Here is a 20,010-nt window from a genome sequence, read left to right as displayed (position 1 = left end):
CGATGCGGGACTCAATCTCAGGACCCTGAGATCATGACCTGAACCAAAGGCAGCGGCTTAACCCACTGAGCCACCCAGGCGCCCCTGGGTGGGAAATTTTTAATGTCCAGCATTTTTCCATAGCCAAAGGTCTCTTTGGATACCTGCCATGCAGAAGTTGTATCAGTTTGTACAAATTTGGCTGCAAGTAACAGACAATTATCTTTTAACAAGAAGGCTTAATTAAGATAAGCTGTGCCAGGGTTGTCCAAAGGGCTTTCTCTTTATTTGGCTCTTTTATCTGGCCAGAACCTAGTCATGTGGCATTTACTGGCAAAGGGGAATGGGATTTCCATGATTGGTACAAACCTGTTGTTCATCTCTTGGCACTAGCACTGTTGACCTCTAAGAAAATAAGTGTTTGGTTGGCAAGGGAGAATGACTGAATAGCTTGGGAATAGGCAAAAAAACTCTACTGACCACAGAAATACTAATTTGCTTTGACCAAGTAACTATTTTATTTAGCGTAGCATTTCCCCATTATTTTTAAGTGAAGAAGCAGTAAGTAATTCTCCAGATTTTTAATTCTTTAGATTGGTACCAATCCAGGTGAAAGGGTTTACAACCAAGTGTTGTCTGCAGTTTACCTTAGAAAGTTCTATTTAAAGTACTTTCAAGTATCTGAAAAGAATCCCATTTGTTTGTACTCAATGAGGATCCCATTAGATTTGAGTTATTTTTGATGTTTTAAAAATTATGACATGGGATTGGCACTACAGAATAAAACTGAAGATGCTTTGTGAGCACTAGATTGTGGCTGTGTATATTATCCAAGAAAAGCTTTTGAAAAATCTCACCAGAATAAAATGTCTGCAGAATGAGAATGATTTATCCCCATGCTTTGGTAGGTTTACAGCTTTCTGCTTACCTTAATGCTTTCCCCCTTCATTCTGTCATCTTAACACCCTGCCCAAATTGGTTTTTATCAGACACTTGTTACTTAGTTTTCTGTTTCTGGTTTTTTTTTTAAATTTTATTTTACTGTTCTCTAGGTTTTTTGTTCATTTGTTTGTTTTTACGTTTTTAAATTCCCAGTTAGTTAACATAGAGTGCTGCATAAGTTTCAGGTGTATAATACAGTTTATTCAACACTTCGTACATCCCCAGTGCTAAACCTGACCAGTACCCTCCTTAATCACCATCACCTGTTTCACCCACCCATCGCCCCCATCCTCCTGCCTAGTTCTTTTATTTTCTTACACATATTTTGCTTATCCTATTCAATTTTTAGTAAAAACCCATGCAGGGGTAGAGATAGGAATGAGTTACTATAACATTGATTGTATCGAGTTAACTCTGTCACGTTCATCAGATTCACAGAACTCTAGTTTTGATGGCAGTTGACCCTTGGATAACAAGTGTTTGAATTGTGTGGGTCCACTTACCTGCCGACTTTGTTGGTGAATACAGTACAGTAATGTAAATGTATTTCCCTTATGATTTTCTTAAAAATACTACTTATTCTTACTTTGCTGTAAGAATCATATATATATCCATATAAAGTGGGTATTAATTCACTCTGTTATCATTAGGCTTCCAGGCAACCATAGGCCTTTAGTTAAGTTTTGGGGAAGTTAAAAGTTTTGGGGTTTTTGACTGCATGGGGTTGGCACCCCTAACCTTCACATTGTTCAAGGGCCAACTGTATTTTGATTAGTAGGTTAATTCAGAAGTAAAAATGGTAGACAAACTTTTTAGTGAGAAATTTTTGTTTTCTTTCTTTCTTTCTTTTTTTAAGATTTTATTTATTTATTTGTCAGAGAGCAAGAGCCCAAGCAGGGGGAGTGGCAGGCAGAGGGAGAAACAGGTTCCCTGCTGAGTAAGGAGCCAGATGTGAGGCTCTATCCCAGGACCTGGAGATCGTGCCCTGAGCCAATGGCAGCCGATGAACCGACTGAGCCACCAGGCGTCCCAAGAAATTTTTCTTCAAAGACTTTTCTCCTTAGCTGGAAAGAACGTGTTTGGCAATGGCAGTGCCATTATTCTTATTTTATAAAACTCTTAATGAAAGATTTGGCTGTAATAAATAATGATTTATGCAGTCTCACACTGAACTATTTTGGTGTATATTTTCTTTACTTTTTTTTTTTTTTTTTTTTTAAGATTTTATTTATTTATTTGACAGAGAGAAATCACAAGTAGATGGAGAGGCAGGCAGAGAGAGAGAGGGAAGCAGGCTCCCTGCTGAGCAGAGAGCCCGACGCGGGCCTCGATCCCAGGACCCTGAGATCATGACCTGAGCCGAAGGCAGCGGCTTAACCCACTGAGCCACCCAGGCGCCCTGGTGTATATTTTCTATGCTAGTATGTTTTTATATAGCTGGGCATTGTGTCTGATACAGGTTTTGCGAAGTGTAGAATGGCTTGATTTTTCTGAAATTAGACTATAGTTGAGACTTTTCCTTTGGGAATTTAGTTGCCCATGTGGTGGTTCTGGAGGGTTCTAAATCTTAAAAAAATGGGTCATTATTTTGTTAGTTTTTAATTTATTCATTTTTGAAAACTATAGTTAAGTTTCTCTTGACTACCTTTGGCATTTGCATATCTTTATCCTTTAAGATTTGAGGTAAATTCTTTGAGGGATGTTTGGCTGTTTGTTTTTAAATATAAAACATTAGTATTTGATACAGTAGCTTAAATAATGGGAAAAAAATATAAGGTCTAGTTTCCTTTTTTAATAAGGTTTATATATAGAAACTGCCCATATCTGTTACTACTATAAAAGTACAATTAAAACTTTATTCCAAACACATGAAGAGAATCATGCCATAAGTCAGTGGTTCTCAAACTTTTTGGTTTTTAGACCCATTTATATGCTTAAATGTTATGGACAATCCCAGAGTTTTTGTTTATGTGTGTTTATATGTATCAATATTATATTAGCAATTAGAGCAGCTATTTAAAAGATACTTAATTGATTTAAACTCATTACACATAAATATAAATAACATTTTTAATGTAAACTGTTCTTAAATTGAGTAAGAAGTGTGATGTTGCTTATATTTTTAAAAATCTCTGATATTTGGTTTAATAGAAGCCAGCTGGATTTTCATATCTCGTTCTGCATTTAGTCAGTAAGAGGTTTTATGTCATTGTAGCTTTTTGGCACCCCTCCACATACCCATGAGAGAATACGAGGGGAAAAGGCAAATAGTGTATTAGTAGTGTTATGAGAATGTTTGAATTCAGTGCCTGTCTCCCACTTGGGAAGGTTTCGAGACCCTGTGCACACTTTGAGAACTGCTGTGGGATGGTTAGACTCTTAGGACAAACCTATTGAGAACACCACAAAGTACTTTATTTCTTCTTGCTTTGTCCTGACTTCACCCCAGTGGATGGCAAATGTTGGGAAATACTCATTTGGCAGAGCTAATTAGTACCAACCTTGTAGTTGTTTTTTGGGGGGTGGTTGATCAACAAATAGTCAGTGACCAATTCTAATTAGATGACTGCTAAATTCATTATCGATTGCTCTCGCTTCTCTGCTGCTTGGTATTTTATCTGCACAGACCTGCTTTGATCTCAATGTTTATCCCCGGTAATCCCTTGAAAACCTGGGTTAAATGCATTCTGCCTGTGTAATAGAAGGAATTATTCTTTTGGGGGGGGGGGATTTTTTTTTTTTCTTTTGGTGATACTCAACCTAAGTGGTATTCTGTGGTTCTGTCCTTGCTGAAACTTCTTCTGAATCTCTGTTTCTTTGCTTGCTAGTACGCTGGGGAGGAGGAGGAGGAAGGGAGCGGCAGCAGTGAAGGATTTGAGCCCCCTGCCACTGACGGGCAGTTCTCTGGGGCCCGGAGTCAGCTGCGCCGCCCCCAGTATCGCCCTCAGTACCGGAGGCGATTCCCGCCTTACCACGTGGGACAGACCTTTGACCGTCGCTCACGGGTCTTTCCCCATCCCAACAGAATGCAGGTAAAATGCACCTGGGACTTGTCTTCAGCAGTCCTCACCCCTCCGTCCTTCCTCTGCCTCCTCTTCCTCCTCCTCCTCCAACGTCAGCCGCCGGGAATCAAACCTTGCCTGTGGCTTCCTGATGCTGCAGAAGCTGGGGCAAGGCCTTTAGTGTACATTTCCAGAGCAGCCAGGCTAGTAATGGTACCACAAGCATAGCCACGGGAGCCATGCCTGTACTTGGGCAGCCTGGTGAATAGCGTGTAGTTTAAAGTTAGAGACATAGATGGGAATGCATTAAGAGCTTGAAATCTGAAGTCGGCAGACCTGGATTGGAGTCTTGTCTCTGCTGTGAGAATCTGTGAGCTTTCAAGAAAACCAGTTTAATCCTCATCCATTAAATGGGGGTTAATAAGGTACCTCTTCCATGGATTTATGATGATTAAATCAAGGGTAAAGATTTTAGTGCACTGCCTGAGGATAGATAAAATCTCTAAATAAATATTAATATTGTGAGATGGCATTGATTATTAAGAAAACCTAATGTAGACGTGGAGATTGTTGATTAGTTATTGATTCTCCTTTTTTACTGAAAAATACTGATACAGCTATTGTGAACTTGACCTATAATTAATAAACTTGTACCAATTTCACAGTCCCCAGGAAATTTGGAAGACTTGGGATAGGATATCATTTTTGCTATCACTCTCTATAACGTCTTCCTCTTCGTGTTCTTGTTTTTTGTTTTCTGTTTTTCCACTAAGTGTTTTGACTGAACACTATGTTCAGTCTGTTCTTTGCTGCCCATCTCCTATCCCATCACGCATGACTGTGTTCTTTCTACATTGCTTCTTGTTATTTCCCTTCCACTCTTTAACAGCTGTCCCTGACGAATGTGCTAAAAATAACGAGTAGACTTGCATATATGGAGAGATTGGGTCCACGAGGCATAGTAGGTTTCTTTAGAGCAGCACTCAGGGCTTCTAGGAAATGAGAACAGGAAGAGTTAGTGAGATTGTAATACACATTTATTTTTAGGGCATTAGTTGTACTTTCCTGAAATAATCTTTCTTAGTATTTAGCACGTCCGTATGTGTCATTTTTTTTTTTAGAACATGCTGGTTCTTTTTTCTGTGTTTTTAAAATAAATCATATTTCATCTTAGAAATTGAAGATTGAGAGCAAAATGATTCTTCAGTGCTAGGGGGAGCAGCATTTGCACAAGCTGGCTGAAAATGAATTTTGAGAAATGTATGCTTATTCTGATAATTGCATGGAGTTGTTTTAACTTGAGCTGAACCTCTCATCCATTCCATATATGAAATAAAGACTGCTTAGATTCCTTTAACATCTTTTCCTTAACAGTCTTTCTAATACTAATCTGCTTAAGGCAATCAGCAGCATCAGATGAAAATCCCTAAAACTCTTCCATACAGCTAGGCTACCTCCAGGCTGTTAGTGTAATGGCTTAAAAGTGTAGAGAGATCTCTAGGGTGTTAAAATTCTTGAGGTCAGATAGAAAAGTGTTTGCAAACATTTTCTACTACATAAATACTGAAATTTATTGGCTGCAACAGAGAAAAATGATAATATACAGGACAATAGTGTTTCCCTTATGTACAAAGGACATGTATAGCATGATACATCAGTGACCAAATGACTTCTGTTTTTTTAAAGATAATATTCTAGCTTGATTTTAATTTAATTTGCACTTGGAAGTTAAGTAGGACTGGTTACTGAGCGAAGAGCAGCTATTTGTGGTCTTTGAGAAAAGAAGTGTATGAGGAAAGGGCATATAAATTATTTGGCCTTGACCAGGTGACAGATGTTTGAAATCAGTGCTCATTCAGTCTTCCCTGTAGCTTTATAAAATTGGCAGTGGTTTCCATATTTTTTTACTGGTGGTGTTACAAATGAAGAGATTTGAGTATTTTTTAAAACTGGCAACTTTTACTTAAGGTTGCGTGGGCAAGAAGTTGTAGAGCTTGATTTAAACTCAGTTTCTGCTGATGCTCTTCCCATCTTACCATTCTAGTAAATTCTAATCCTTCATACATGTTAATTGCTGCTTCTGTCTGTTTTTTGTGAATCAGAGTTCCTGGGGGAGAAGCAGCTTGGCTTGTTAAGAGCACTACAGGGAGGCTTGTGTGGTTAGGACCGCTGTGAGGGAGGCTGCAGGGGGTGGCTGGGAGGGGAGATTAGGGTAGTGTTTTAGAGCAGCTCCAGCCTGCCAGGTAGACTGGTGAGGACTGCTGACCTGCTCTAGATGTGACAAAAAGCCAGTAAAGGGATATAAACAGGGAAGACCCATATTTAAGAGCTCATGGGACTATTTGTGGAAGCTAGACCACAGGAGGCGGGAGTGGAAGTAGGGAGGCCAGCTGCTGTAATCTCCCCATGCTGAGCTGGTCATGGCATGGATAGGAATGCTAGCGGTGGAGGTGTGCTAAGGGGCCAGGTTTAGAAACCCAGAAGCGACGGCATTTGATAATGGAGTGAATGTGTGTTGTGAAGAGTAAAGGATACCTCTGTGGCTTTTGATTTAAACAAATAGAGTAAGACTGAAGAAAGATCAGGTTTGGAGGAAAGGTAGAATTCATCTAGAGATCTCCCCCTACCATCCCTTCTCCGTATTAGTTTTCCTTGGAGATGTGAAGTAGGCAGAAAAGGAAAGCACAGTCAAGAGGGATAACGTGGCTTAAGTTAGGAAGGTGTCATTTTATTTTATTTTATTTTTATTTTTTTAAAAGATTTTATTTATTTATTTGACAGAGAGAGAGAGATCACAAATAGGCAGAGAGACAGACTGAGAGAGAGAGGAGGAGAAGCAGGCTGCCTGCTGAGCAGAGAGCCCAATGCGGGACTCGATCCCAGGCCCCTGGGATCATGACCTGAGCCGAAGGCAGAGGCTTAACCCACTGAGCCACCCAGGCACCCCAGGAAGGTGTCATTTTAGATTAGGTGTTTGTCAAAGCCTTTGGGGTCATAAATGAAGGGAGGGAATGAGTCTTTCAGGTATTGGGAAAGGCTGGGATTGGCAGGGACAGAGGCCTAAGGGAGTCCAGGAGTTGTGGGGGGACTAGGGAGAACTTCAGAGTCATAAGGACTTATTAAATTAAAAGGCCTGGCCTGGGATGGTATTAACTATCAAATGAGTGTTGGTTGAAAATTGATCCTTGGACTGAGTCCTGGGGCACACTGACAAGACAAGACGAGGAAGATGAAGAAGAACCAGATAGGGAGCACATATTTCAAGGAGGAAATGCTGTGTTAAATGCTGTTAAGCATAGGAAGTTGGGCTGAGAATTGATTACTGGGTTTGGTAACTTGGAGGTTAGTAGTCTGGTAAGAGCAAAAGTCTGGTTAGAATGCATTGAAGAGTACAGAGGCTGAGGAAGAAAAGGTATTAGATTCTCCCTTGAGGTTTCTGTGGTGGTAGCGTTAATGGTTTTCTTTTATGTGTGTGTCTGTAGAGGAACTCCAGTGGGGCAGTAGCTGGAGGAGGATATGGGATCACGGCAAGGTTTTGTCTGCTTTTTGTTTTGACATTTAGTGAATTTTTTCCTGGCCTCCCTAACCCTTCCCTCCCCGACTGCTTAATCCTAAAGCCATTATAGAGGGGCGAGTCTAATGTGCTCTACATTGACGTCCCCGCACACACATGTATAGATGTGCAGCTCATACTGTGTATGTATCGGTATATATTACCGTGTGTGTCCCCTGTTTCTGTCTACAGAGATGGCCTGAAAACACAGACTCCTTAATAACACTGAGCGTACCTGATCCCTATTTTTTCATTTCTAAGTACCATGCTCCAATAAAAAGAAGCTCTCTTGGAGAAATGGCTGATTTCAGAGCTGGGCCAGAGAAAGTACAATATGAGCCCGGAACATCTTGTTGTGCCAAAAAGCAAGAAAGTACTCAAAAGAATGTTGGAGACATGTCAGAGGGACATGAGCCAGCTTGAAAGGCTTCCCATTGGCCAGTAATGATAGTAACAGATATAACTCATTGAATAAAATAGAAAACCATGAGCCTATACAGATAGAAATACATAAATGAATATGTTGAGGATTTGATGAGGAGGGAAGTACTTAGAGACTTTGGAAGTACTTCTCCAAATCCTCATTAAGGACAAAGAGAGAAAGAGTAAATTTACCACGAAGTAGCCTTGGCAGATACGACCTTAACTACTTCTGAAAATGAACATTGTCAGTAACGGTACAAATTGAAACCATATGGCTTCCAGCAGGATGCAGTGAGAAGAATGCTGTATGACTTCTGTGGCTTCTCTGCCAAAGATGCACAAGCTAAATCATGAGGAAACACCAAACAGCCCCATATTGAATAAAATAACTGGCCTGTAATCTTTAAAAGTGTCAAGGTCATGAAAACCAAGTAAAAATGGAAGAACTGTTCCAGGCAAAGAGATAGCTAAACTCATTACATGTCCTGCGTGGGTCTTTTTTGCTGTCAAGGATGTTATTGGAACAACTCATGAAGCTTGAATGGGGCCTGGGGATTAGGTTCTGTCCTTCCAACTTTTCTGTAAGTTTGTGATTATTTTTTTAAGCATTGCCAAGTATGGGTGCTATTTTCAGCCTGTTTTGTGTGCCTGGATAAAATGAGGGTGTAGAGAAGAGGGAAAATTAGACAGTGAAGGGGAGGAGGGATAGCGAGTCAGAGTGTTCGAGGTAAGAGAGGAGTTGGCTTTGGACCTCAGCATGGACCAGTCACCCAGGGTTGGGAGAGAGGAGAAAATTACAGCAAACGCAGGTTTGTGGGCAGATTGGAGAATGAAAGAATGTGGAAATTCTTTGCCAGCTGCTTCTCTTTTCTTAGTGAAATATGGAGCAGGAAGGGTTGTTAGTGTGGAGGAAAAGCAAGTTAAGATGTGGGTGTATTATAAAGAATTCCAGAGATAGATGTCTCTTGGGTTTTGTTACTAGTTTTTTTTTTTTTTTTTTTAAAGATCTTATTTATTTATTTGACAGAGAGATATCACAAGCAGATGGAGAGGCAGGCAGAGAGAGAGAGGGAAGCAGGCTCCCTGCTGAGCAGAGAGCCCGATATGGGACTCGATCCCAGGACCCTGAGATCATGACCTGAGCCGAAGGCAGCGGCTTAACCCACTGAGCCACCCAGGCGCCCTTTGTTACTAGTTTTTAGTCATTCCTTTCTCTGGGAGTTCTATAGTAAACTAATTTTATATCCCCAACCTAAAATAAATTTACCATCAAGAAAGTGTAATTTTATTATTTTTTAAAGAGTATACTTAAAAAACACAAAGAGACGAAAGGAGGAAATTAGAGGCGAAGGTGTAGTTAAGAGGTGTGGGAAAACCTTTGAATATAGAAACCATGAATGTTTGAAGGGATACCCTGTTCATAGAATCAGTGGGTCTGAATTGAAAAATGGAAAAGATTCTCGTAGTCAAAATGTGGCGTATCATTGTCTTTCTTTTATAATGTAGAGGGTTTTTTTTGTAAGAGATGAATGGGGTACTTCAAAATGTTAAGTTATAATACTAAAGTAAGGTGATCTGTGATAGGCAAAGGACTGTTCTAGTGGAAATAAGTTTTTCTTTGCTATCATTCATGAAGATCTAAATCAGTAAACAGTTCACTGGTGAAGTTGATGGTTCTTGGCTTTATAATGAAGCCTCTTTTTACTTAAAAAAAAATTCTGAATTAACTGGAGGCTCTATGTCTCTTATATCTGGTAGTATGACATTCATTTTCAGCTCTCACTGCCTTCTTGTAGGCTGGTGAGATTGGAGAGATGAAGGAGGGAGTCCCAGAGGGGGCACAGCTTCAGGGACCGGTTCATCGAAATCCAACTTATCGGCCAAGATACCGGAGGTATGTGACGTTTTTCACTAAAGACCAGTTGAAGCCCTTGTGAGTACGGTGGATGAGAGTGTTGTGGGTCTGTTTTATGGATCTCTTATATATTTAGAAGAAGTGGCTGCATCCTAACTTTTGGGGGAACTCTGCAATAAGCTTTCAGATGGCCGTGGGACATTTCCCCCTAATCTAACAAAGTATTTAGGTGCCTCTGTACCAAATGTTATTTGTATTTGTTAACCTTCATTGCTTCTTGGCCTTTTGGCTAAGATCAAGTGTTATTTGATAACTTTCATGTGGTATGAATTAATACTTAATTTTTTATTACATTTAATGATATAAACAGTAAATTAATTGATGGGTAATTACAGGTAGAGCTACAAATGGAGGAAGAAGTGTGTGCCAGGAAAGTATTTGGGATGTTGAATTTAGATAACCAAGGCAGTGTAGGTATTAAGTCAGGCTACAGATCAGGTTGTGTTTAAATTCCCATCTTGCTGGCATTTAGGACCTGTGTCTCCTTTCGAGATTCCTGAACACTTCAGACTTATACCAGGTCTCTTAAGATGGAGATTTAAGAATATTTTACAATTTTTAAAAGTACGAATGAATCTCAGATAACGGTACCTGGTCTATAGTAAGCCCTCAGTGAGCACGAGACATTGTTACTGCCAGTGATGTTCATATTAGTGAAGGAGTAGGTTGTTTGTGTTTTATCCCTTGTGAAGACTGAGTTGGGCTAGACTCCTTAAGATCCTTGTAAAGCTCTTTATATCAGAAGCCTTCCTGTTCCTCTCCCTGGTCCTTGATGTGAGTGAAAAAAGTGGACCTTCACTCCCGATCAACATTGACACCATCTTGAGGTTTGGCAATATGGGTTTATTGAAAGGAGAGTAAGTCTGTCATTTTGAGATAGGATTTGTACCACTGTGTGTCCTTTTTCCTTGCAAGATTCATTCCAGGTTTAGAATAATCACTCCTAATGATTAATTACTAAGGACTTTCAAAAATAAGAGACTTAATGGAGGTGTCTTAAGGAAAACAGAAAGGAGACCGTGGTAATGTCGGCTCCAGCTCTGTTGATCCCTGGCTGTGTGTGATCTTGTGAAAATTCCATTTGACCTTTGTCGACCTATAAAAAGCAGCATTCCTTAGGGTTCAACCAAATACTTTCCCTCTCTACACTACTCTTGTTATTCTCACCATAAATCCAGTTTCAACTGCATTGAATCCACCTGGATTCAGTTGGCAATGGAATGAAATATTGAACACCAAATCATCCAGACCAGGGTCTGGCACATGGTCATAAGAGTTTTCCTCCATGTGTAATTCCTGTAGCCTCTACTAAAGTGTTCAAGGAGGGCAGATACCAGACACCACTTTTCTTTATAAATCTTCTTGTCCTTGGGGCCTGGCCAGTGCCTGGTGGGGTCCTGCTATATGTCCAGTGTAGCTTTGGTCACTACAAATCGGTATTCAGAAGAAAAGGGAAAATAGTGGAAAAACAGGTTTTATTTCACGAAACTCTCGATTCTGTTTGCTGCGTTAGCCTGTGTGTAATTCTTGCAATGAATACTGAATCATTGACTTAATCTTTTTTTTTTTTTAAAGATTTTATTTATTTGACAGAGATCACAAGTAAGCAGAGAGGCAGGCAGAGAGAGGGTGAGCAGAGAGCCCAATGTGGGGCTCGATCCCAGGACCCTGAGATCATGACCTGAGCCGAAGGCAGAGGCTTTAACCCACTGAGCCACCCAGGCGCCCCTCATTGACTTAATCTTAATTTAATCTTAAAAAATAAAGATTGTACTCAAGGCCCCCTATCCTTTGCACCTGTGCTCTTTTCCTTTTGTGTTTTCTGCTGTAGAGGCCCTCCTCGGCCCCGACCTGCCCCAGCTGTTGGCGAGGCTGAAGACAAGGAGAACCAACAAGCAGCCAATGGGCCAAACCAGCCATCTGTTCGCCGTGGATACCGACGCCCGTACAACTACCGGCGTCGCCCCCGTCCTCCTAATGCTCCTTCCCAAGATGGCAAAGAGGTAGATTGAGACAGCCGGAAGGGGTGGTGCCAGGTTGTCCTTAATCAGGTCAGACCCTAGTTTGTCTTCCAGCCTAACAGTGGTTTCATAACCTGGTAACTGATGATTAGCATTTTTTATAAAATGTTATTTCTAATAACATTTATAGGAATTTCATATCCAGCACTCTATATCTCATATAGATGATAATATATTGTTAATACATAATATTTTGCTTAAACCTATATCTATATAATATATGTTATGGAGAGAGAATGGCCTGTACCATAACACAAACAAAATATTTGAATTCGGCTAATTAACATTCTCTGAAAGAATTATGCATACGAATGGAGAATCAGAATTAGTATGTTTAGGGCCCTCTGTACAATGGACAGCATTTAGGGAAGAGCCTTTCTAAGTATGGATTGAAAACAGTTGGGTATCAGGGACTTCTTGTTGTGGATAGTGGTGATGCTCTGTTGTCATTTATGGGCCTTTCTTCTGTGGTACTGGTTTTTGACTCCTACTTAAGAACAGCTAATTTTGCATGGTGATTTACTCTCATAAGCAGCAAGATGCCAACTTTTGAGACCTTTTAGTCTTAAACTTTGTCATTGGACAAATTGTCCAGTTGTCATGTGGACAGATTGATTCCTGACCTATGGTTTTGTTTTGTGTTTGAGACCAAGGCAGGCGAAGCGCCGTCTGAGAACCCCGCTCCAGCCACCGAGCAGAGCAGTGCTGAGTGACACCAGGCTCCCCAAGCACCTTCACCATCACCAGGTAGGAGCCCCCAGGCTTCTGGCCTGGACCAGCTCTGTGGCTCCTCTGGGCCCACCTTTTGTCTCCTTGAGGGTTCTGGAGAAAGAGGATTTGTAGTGGTTAAATACGGGATTTGACCTTAATTTGCTAGGCCCTTGGGGGTGTTAACATTCTGAGAGTTAGTGAGAAAATATATATATATATATATATATATATATATATATATATGACAATTTTTAATACTAATACCTCTTAAGAAAACTTTGGAAGTTTTACCTTTGTGACACCTACTGGCCAGTTTGAACGAGACTGATTTGCAGAATAAACGTAGAGTGTTTTTTTCCTTCTCTTTCATAACCAACAGAATTTATTTTAAGGCTGTGCAGTAGACTGTGTGAGGGTCGGGGTTTCTGTACTCTATGCAGGATCTCCTACGCATTTGCTGGATGCTACCGGGTGGTTTGTTTATCCTCTACCTCGGCAGTGGATTGTTTATCCTTTACCTCGGCAGTGTCTGCTGCTGATAAAACAGGGTGCCAGCTAGACTTACTATGGTTCTGTCGAGATTTAGCCAGAGAACAGGTACGAAGGGCTTGAATAGGGTGTGGTAAAGCGCAGCCTCTGGGTGAAGGTCAATTTGCATCTTTATCGACATCTTCTGCTTTCCTGTTTTCCTGGTGAAGACCTTGGAAACTTTATGTAGCGAGAAATATAACTGGAAAGACTAACCCAATTGTGAAGAGCCACTCTTAAAGGAATTTAGAAGCCATAATAGTAGTTCTCACTCTGGGTTTTTTACCTGGTAACTCCTGGGACTTAAATTTTGAGTATTTCTTGGTTGTTGCCCTTTTCATTAAATAAAGAATTAGTTTTTAGTTAAAAGAGATTGTTAAACTCGTAACGTTGTGTCAGACATTTGTTATGCTGGATTTGTATTTTCTCTCTAGGTTCTGTTGGCAGTGTATCAGAATTAAGGTCCCTATTTAAATTTGCATTAACTGACTTAGAACTGTGTTTCCATCATTTGGCTGCATACTCCTACTTAGTAACATTATTTCTAGGTCTTCTAAGGAAATAATTTTGAAAATATAGGGAAACAAATATTTCTACTCCCTGTAACCGAACCTTGGGAAAGGGCTTCGTTTGGGGGTACATTCATGTTAGGAAATACTATGCAGCCACTAAAATGATTATGAAGAATTGGTGATACTGTAGAATCATTTATTTGAAAAAGCTTCATGATGGTAATTTTCTCTTAAATAATTTTATAAAAATATTACTACCATGTGCTGAATGTTCTGGTTTATAAAAATTTTTACTAAATGTATACTTTACAAATCTATAAATGCAAGGATAGATTCCGTTTAGAGCTTCTGAAACACTGTTTTTTGAATTACATTTTGCCTTTTTATTCTTGAACTTGTGGTCATTTTGTCACTCTTGGTTTTAATTTTTTTCCAGGTGACCTAAAGAATTAATGACCATTAAAAAAAATAAAGCAGAAAGCAGAAAATGACTTTAACCAACACCAAAGAAACATCCAAGCAATAATGTGGAAGACTAATAACCAAGATGTGGACATTAGAATGTTTACTATTATTCTTTATGAAACAGACAACTACAAAAGTAAAACATCAGCCAATTTTTCTAGCAAGCTGAGATCCCGGGAATGCCTGCACAAAAGACAAGAGAGCAACCTCCCCAGTTTCAGCAACCACTAGGTTTATATTTTTTTCCTGGTTTTTACTGTTTTGGTAATATGAATTGAAAGAAGAAATATTAATACCACGTGGGGAGAACCCCAACCAAAGGAATCTGAAATATATAGTAAATGCTTTTTTTCCCTTTTTTGTTCATTTTGGATGCTGGTGCTAAACTTCCAAGTGTCGTGATTTAAAAAAGAAATTTTATGCCCTTCTTATTTATTTCTAGGATGAGGGGAGGATAACATTTTTGCTTTCTTATGTGACTCTTTAAAAATGTGCAGTATGAAGTTCCTCAAAAATAAAATTTTTACCCTTGAAAGGAAAAAGGTGTATGACTGGAGCATGCTTTCCTATCTTAGCATTTGTTTTGTCTTTTCACACTACTTAAATCACATAATAGTAAACTCAGAACCAAACGTAAAGGTGCCTGAATGCTATTTGATAAATGGAGGCATATGAGCTTGAGACCATGGGATTCCTCTTGGAAGGTACAGCTGGAAAGGAACACGTTCTTGTCTGAGTTCGGCAATAGGCATGCTTCATTCCTTTGCTCTTGCATAATCTTCGCTGAGATGACATGACGGTGTTTAGATTAACAGTTTTCTTTATATGAAGGAAGGAGTTTGGAGTTCTGACCTTCTTGAACGTCCAGCCTCAGGTTTTCAGCACCAGCTGCCGTGTTGTATGTTTACATGTTGTATGTTTGCATATTTCAGAAAAGAGGAAGGGGGCTTCTTTCCAATCATGCTAGGAATTTCTTCCCCCAGCAAAGATGGTGCCCTCGAATTGAGAAATGTTACAGTATGTGTCAATGCTATGTGGTTACTTCTCAGATACACTGCATCTTTCACATTTATTTATCCTTTAAATCAGGTACATTTGAGCCCTAGGTTTGTGCCAAGCATTATTCTGGTGATGAGTTGGGGACAAACCAACAAAAGACTCTAGTCCCACTGAGCTTACATTTTAGTAAGCAAATATTGGGAATAAATAAACATTAAATAAATGTGAAATTTAAATGTCAGATACTAATAGGATAAAAAAAGAAAAACAGTAAAGGGATAAAGATTGTCATAATTGTAGGAGGTTTACTTATTTTAAATGGGGGGTGGTCTCTACATGATAACAATCTATAAATGGATTCATGAGGTGGGAAAGCTATAAGAATATCTAGAGAGAAGAACGTTCCAGACAGAGAGAAAAGATGCAAAGACCACAGGGAGGGAACGTGCGTGCTTGGCCTGTTTAAGAAATGGCAAGCAAGGGAAAGTGGATTGTTCAAGAACCTTATATTGCCTTGCAAGTTCAAAAAAAACCCCGAAGTTGGTTTTTTGCACAAGGCAAAAATACTCAAAGGTATAAAGTATTTTAAAGTATTTAAATACTTTATTTAAAGTATTTTAAGAAGAAATGTCATCTTAGTTCTGATTCCCTCAAGACCACCAGGAAGTCTTTTTCTGCTTTTTGTTTTGACCAGTCTCTTTCAGATCTTTTATGTTCATGGGTGTGTATGTGTGTGTGTGTGTGTGTTTGGCAAACTGATGCACTTCAGGGAAGGGGAAGAGGTTTTAATTGTTATTCTTACAACAAACATTAGATCTGTTTCTAGAATCCTATGGGTGAGTTTACTGCCCAGCTGGTGTTCTAACTGTCCCTCACCCCTTCCTGCTCATTTAAAACAATTTTGTTGTGGTGTCTTTCAGATACTGTTGAAGTGTCCTAACAATATACACTTGGCAGTGACATTTTTTGCCCATCTGATTATCCTTACTGTTACGCATTATCAAGCATAGGTAGAGTCCTCCCCTCATTTGTACTGGCTGCACAACATTTCAGTTATAGAGCTGTCCATAGTTGTGTCTGCCCTCTTTCTGGATATTGAGACCTTTTTAAAAATTAAAATTATAAACAGTACTTCACAGTTAAACATCCTTACCTCTAAATTCTATCCATCTGTTTCCAGGTTTACTGTTACTCTATTTCTAGAGAAAAAAAACAATGTCATGATGCATGCAAAGAGTTGGGGGAAAATTCTTTGGGAGTGGGTAAAAGTACAACCCTAAAACACTGTAGGTACCAAAGAAAGAATATGAATTGGATGTGATGTGAGGATGGGCCTGAAATAAGTTGGTTTTGTTTTTGTTTTTGTGTTTTTGTTTCTTTTTACAACAAGGGATCAGGGACTTGTATTGCTTTATCAAGATACAGAGGCTGGATGGGTGGGAACCAAGCCGAGATAACTAGAAGGTTGTCATCCTGTCCTCAGTGATCCCACAGTAGCATAGGTGATGGAACAGCCCCCACAGAGAAACCCTACACAAATTGATATATTTGCATGCCAACTATTTGCCAACAGTGATACTTGGTGCTTTTTTATCACAAATAGCTCAATTGATGCAGTATTCTAAGGGGCTCCTGTGTTTATTGCAAAAGTGCCATTTCTGAAAGTTTTCACTCTTTAGTGGAATGGAATGGAAAAATATATTTAAACAGGCTAATACTTTGAGATTTTGAATAATAGAGTTCTTTAAGTCTTAGAGTGGATGCAGATTGAAACTTCTGGGAAGGTAGTACTTGGTTTCAGTTGAAAAGAGAAAATAAATGTAATCTCTTGACTCCAGAGGAGAGATTTTGTATATCATGGCATAGGAACCTTATTAAACAGGAGAAATCTAGAAAGGAAACAGGCTGTTAAAAATCTCTAAAAATTAGCTAATCTTGTCCCACAAGGGTGATACTACATTGGTTTTGTCATTATCTTAGGGTAAAAGCATTTCATTTGACACTCTAGCTCCAGAACCACCCAGATTTTCACAACGGGGTGGTGGAAGGCTGGAATCACCACGGAGCTGAAATCCATGCTGGTCACGTGACAGGTTGCTTAGCTTGTCCGTGCTGGTCACGTGACAGGTTGCTTAGCTTGTCCGTGCCTCCCTACACCTCTGGAGTCTGCTCAGTATTCTGTTAAGAGAATTATGTAATGGAGGCATGTGACAGAAGAGATGAGAAATCACTTCTACGTTATTACCATAGTATCTTCTCGTGCCTCGATCTCACTGTTTAAAGAGGACTTCATGTGGGGTTCAAAACTTGACTCCTGTGCCTACTGCATGGACATGGCACCAGGGGTAAAAGTCCCTTTCATCAGTTGAGAACAGAACTCAAGTAATATAAATACTGGCAATAGTGTGTGTGTGTGTGTGTGTGTGTGAATTTTTTGTTTTTTATTTTTTAAGATTTAATTTATTAGAGATTGAGAGAATGAGTGGGAGGAGGGCTAGAGGGAGAAGCAGACTCCCTGTGAGCCCCACCCGGGACTTGATCCCAGGAACTCAGGATCATGAACTGAGATGAAGGCAGATTCTTAACCCACCAAGCCACCCAGGTGCCCTGAATCCGGTTGTCAGTTGGTGGTTAGAGCGAAGTCATTTCAGAATTATCCTCAGCCTTCCCTCCACTCTAATACACCGTTGTCCTTTGTGCGTTACTCTGCCACTGGTCACACCTAGGGCTGGGACCGGAGAACTTTATTTCACTGGTTGAGATTCGTAATCTATATCTGTATATAATTACAGGGCAAAGGTTCGTGGAGGCAACAGCCAATGTAGGTTCCAGGTGTGTGGGAACAGCCTTGCACCGTGAGTGTTAACTCAGTTAAGTGAGAGGCTGAATGTGGATGGCATACTCTGCCCCCCCGCTCACTTTGTGTCGGCTTAGGATAGTTTAAGTTGTTAATACTAGAGCTTTTGACAAGCATAGTTTGAGATAACCCTGAAGCTGTTCAAAGTAAAATAGACTAGTAATGGTTAAGAATTGACTGAAGTCATACTCTTTACAGAGCTTAACTTTCCAGGTCTTTCCCTACCTGTATCTCTGCTTCGCCCTCTCCCCTCTCTTCATAGACATTCAGTTACTGCTGGTGCCGTGTGCAGTTAATCATTTCCATCTTCCAGATAAGCAGCAATCGGTAGACATCAAGATAGTGGTTGTTAATCATCCCAGTGCCATCTTCCCTTACAGATACCAGGGCAGTTGAAAGAGAAAACCCAGGAATAATTTTCCAGTGCCTTTGATTTGCATTTCCTTTCTCAATCTCACTCCTCACAACCCCCGTTTGTATATTTCTAACTTGGAGGGTGCAGGGGGCTTGTGTTTTTCTCCTGCCACCCCTCTCAGGAATAAATTCCCTGAAGTTAATAAGCAGAAAACTCCACCGTGCAGTTTTTCTTGTGATACTTTGCTAGTGATTCCATGTAAATTTATTTAAAATTTAGATAGCATCACTACCATTGAGAGCAGTCCTCTCCCTGTTCTTTGAATCATCCATTCTAATAAATCAATTTGAATCAATTTTTTAAAGTGAGCATGCACCTCGATACATCTATATTTTTTTATATAGACCCCATGTATGCATGTATGTATGAGTATACACGCATAGCATATGTTATAAAAAATAAAGATGAAAGATGAAATACTGGGCAAAAAGTTTGTATTAATGTACCAAACGTCTTAACTAAAATATTTTATTTTTTTTATTTTTTATTTTTTTTAAAGATTTTATTTATTTATTTGACAGAGAGAAATCACAAGTAGGCAGAGAGGCAGGCAGAGAGAGAGAGAGAGGAGGAAGCAGGCTCCCTGCTGAGCAGAGAGCCCGATGCGGGACTCGATCCCAGGACCCTGAGATCATGACCTGAGCCGAAGGCAGCGGCTTAACCACTGAGCCACCCAGGCGCCCCAACTAAAATATTTTAATAATAGTATGGTGATTTAAAATGTTTCAATATTTGTAAAGGTATTGGCTTATTCTATTTCTTTGTTCAGTGTAACTTGATAGTTGGTTTCCATGGCTCTAAAAGCTGAAAAGAATATATGGGCTCGAATGGAAGAGAAGTATTTTGCTGCTGTCATATATAGTTTTTACTGCATCCACCAATTATTGAAATGTGTTTGTTGAAATTTGCATAGAAAATTTCCATTTACCTGGTATCAAAATACTTTATGTAAACCAGTTAGAAATTGTTATATACCAATAACTTTCAAAATAAATGGAAACTAGATAAAGAGGTTAGTAAATTCTTTTAAGTTTTATAGTATGTAAATGTGAGAGAATTCATAGATGGGCAGTACTTCACTTCAGCAACAAAAGACAAATAGGAACATTTCCAGAAACCTATTTTGAAAACCCATAGCAAAAGTTATTTAAAAAAAAAATCCATTTTTGCTCACTGTGGACACTTTTACTCATTGTAAAGAAAATAACTTTTGCTTTGAAGATGTTATTTTTTTTTAAACTATCTGCTAGGGGGCACCTGCCAGTCACGGATCACAGAAAAGATAGCAAATCTAGGAGACCCGCCTTTATAGAAAAGGAAAATGGATAACATTTTAAATGTGACAATTTTCTTAAGTACTTTGATGGTTGTTAAAACAGTAAGCACCTGAATAGGACAATTTTTTCCCTTTATTTTCCTTTATTTTTTTTTTAACTTGTAATTTTTGTGAGTAGAGTTGACATACAATGTCACATCAGTGTTGGGCGTACAACATAGTGATTCGACTTCTTTGTGCTATGCTCACTCTAGGACAAATGGTTTTCAGGATTACTCCCCTTTGCTTTCTAAAGTATTGCTATGTTTATACTACTTAATGGTTTTGGTGCTACAGGATAAACCACAGTGATATCATCATAGTTTGTATTATGTTAAACCTACGTGAACAAATACATCTTGCAAATGACCAA

General features: G+C 39.4%; 1 protein-coding gene and 1 long non-coding RNA gene across 3 annotated transcripts in view; one reads left to right on the top strand and one right to left on the bottom strand.

Annotated features, from left to right (window-relative positions):
- Window positions 1–14,593, top strand: part of YBX3 (Y-box binding protein 3) — a 26,792-nt gene extending 12,199 nt beyond the window's left edge. Inside the window, exons 6-10 of one of the 2 annotated variants that reach the window (XM_082738388.1) lie at window positions 3,750–3,953; window positions 9,696–9,793; window positions 11,646–11,817; window positions 12,483–12,582; window positions 14,023–14,593. In XM_082738388.1, the coding sequence (XP_082594514.1) occupies window positions 3,750–3,953; window positions 9,696–9,793; window positions 11,646–11,817; window positions 12,483–12,548 (540 nt within the window). In that variant the 3' untranslated portion in view covers window positions 12,549–12,582; window positions 14,023–14,593. The remainder of the gene's footprint in view (window positions 1–3,749; window positions 3,954–9,695; window positions 9,794–11,645; window positions 11,818–12,482; window positions 12,583–14,022) is intronic. The other variant, XM_082738389.1, reaches the window with a different exon arrangement.
- LOC309868496 lies at window positions 14,220–20,010 on the bottom strand. Its single transcript, XR_014313714.1, has 2 exons — window positions 19,010–20,010; window positions 14,220–18,780 (listed from the first exon to the last, which is right to left on the bottom strand). It is a non-coding gene; the product is annotated as an uncharacterized lncRNA (long non-coding RNA).

Source organism: Mustela nivalis (assembly GCF_964662115.1).
Source record: "Mustela nivalis genome assembly, chromosome: 7".
NCBI lineage: Eukaryota > Metazoa > Chordata > Mammalia > Carnivora > Mustelidae > Mustela > Mustela nivalis.
This window is presented reverse-complemented; position numbering and strand designations above follow the sequence as displayed.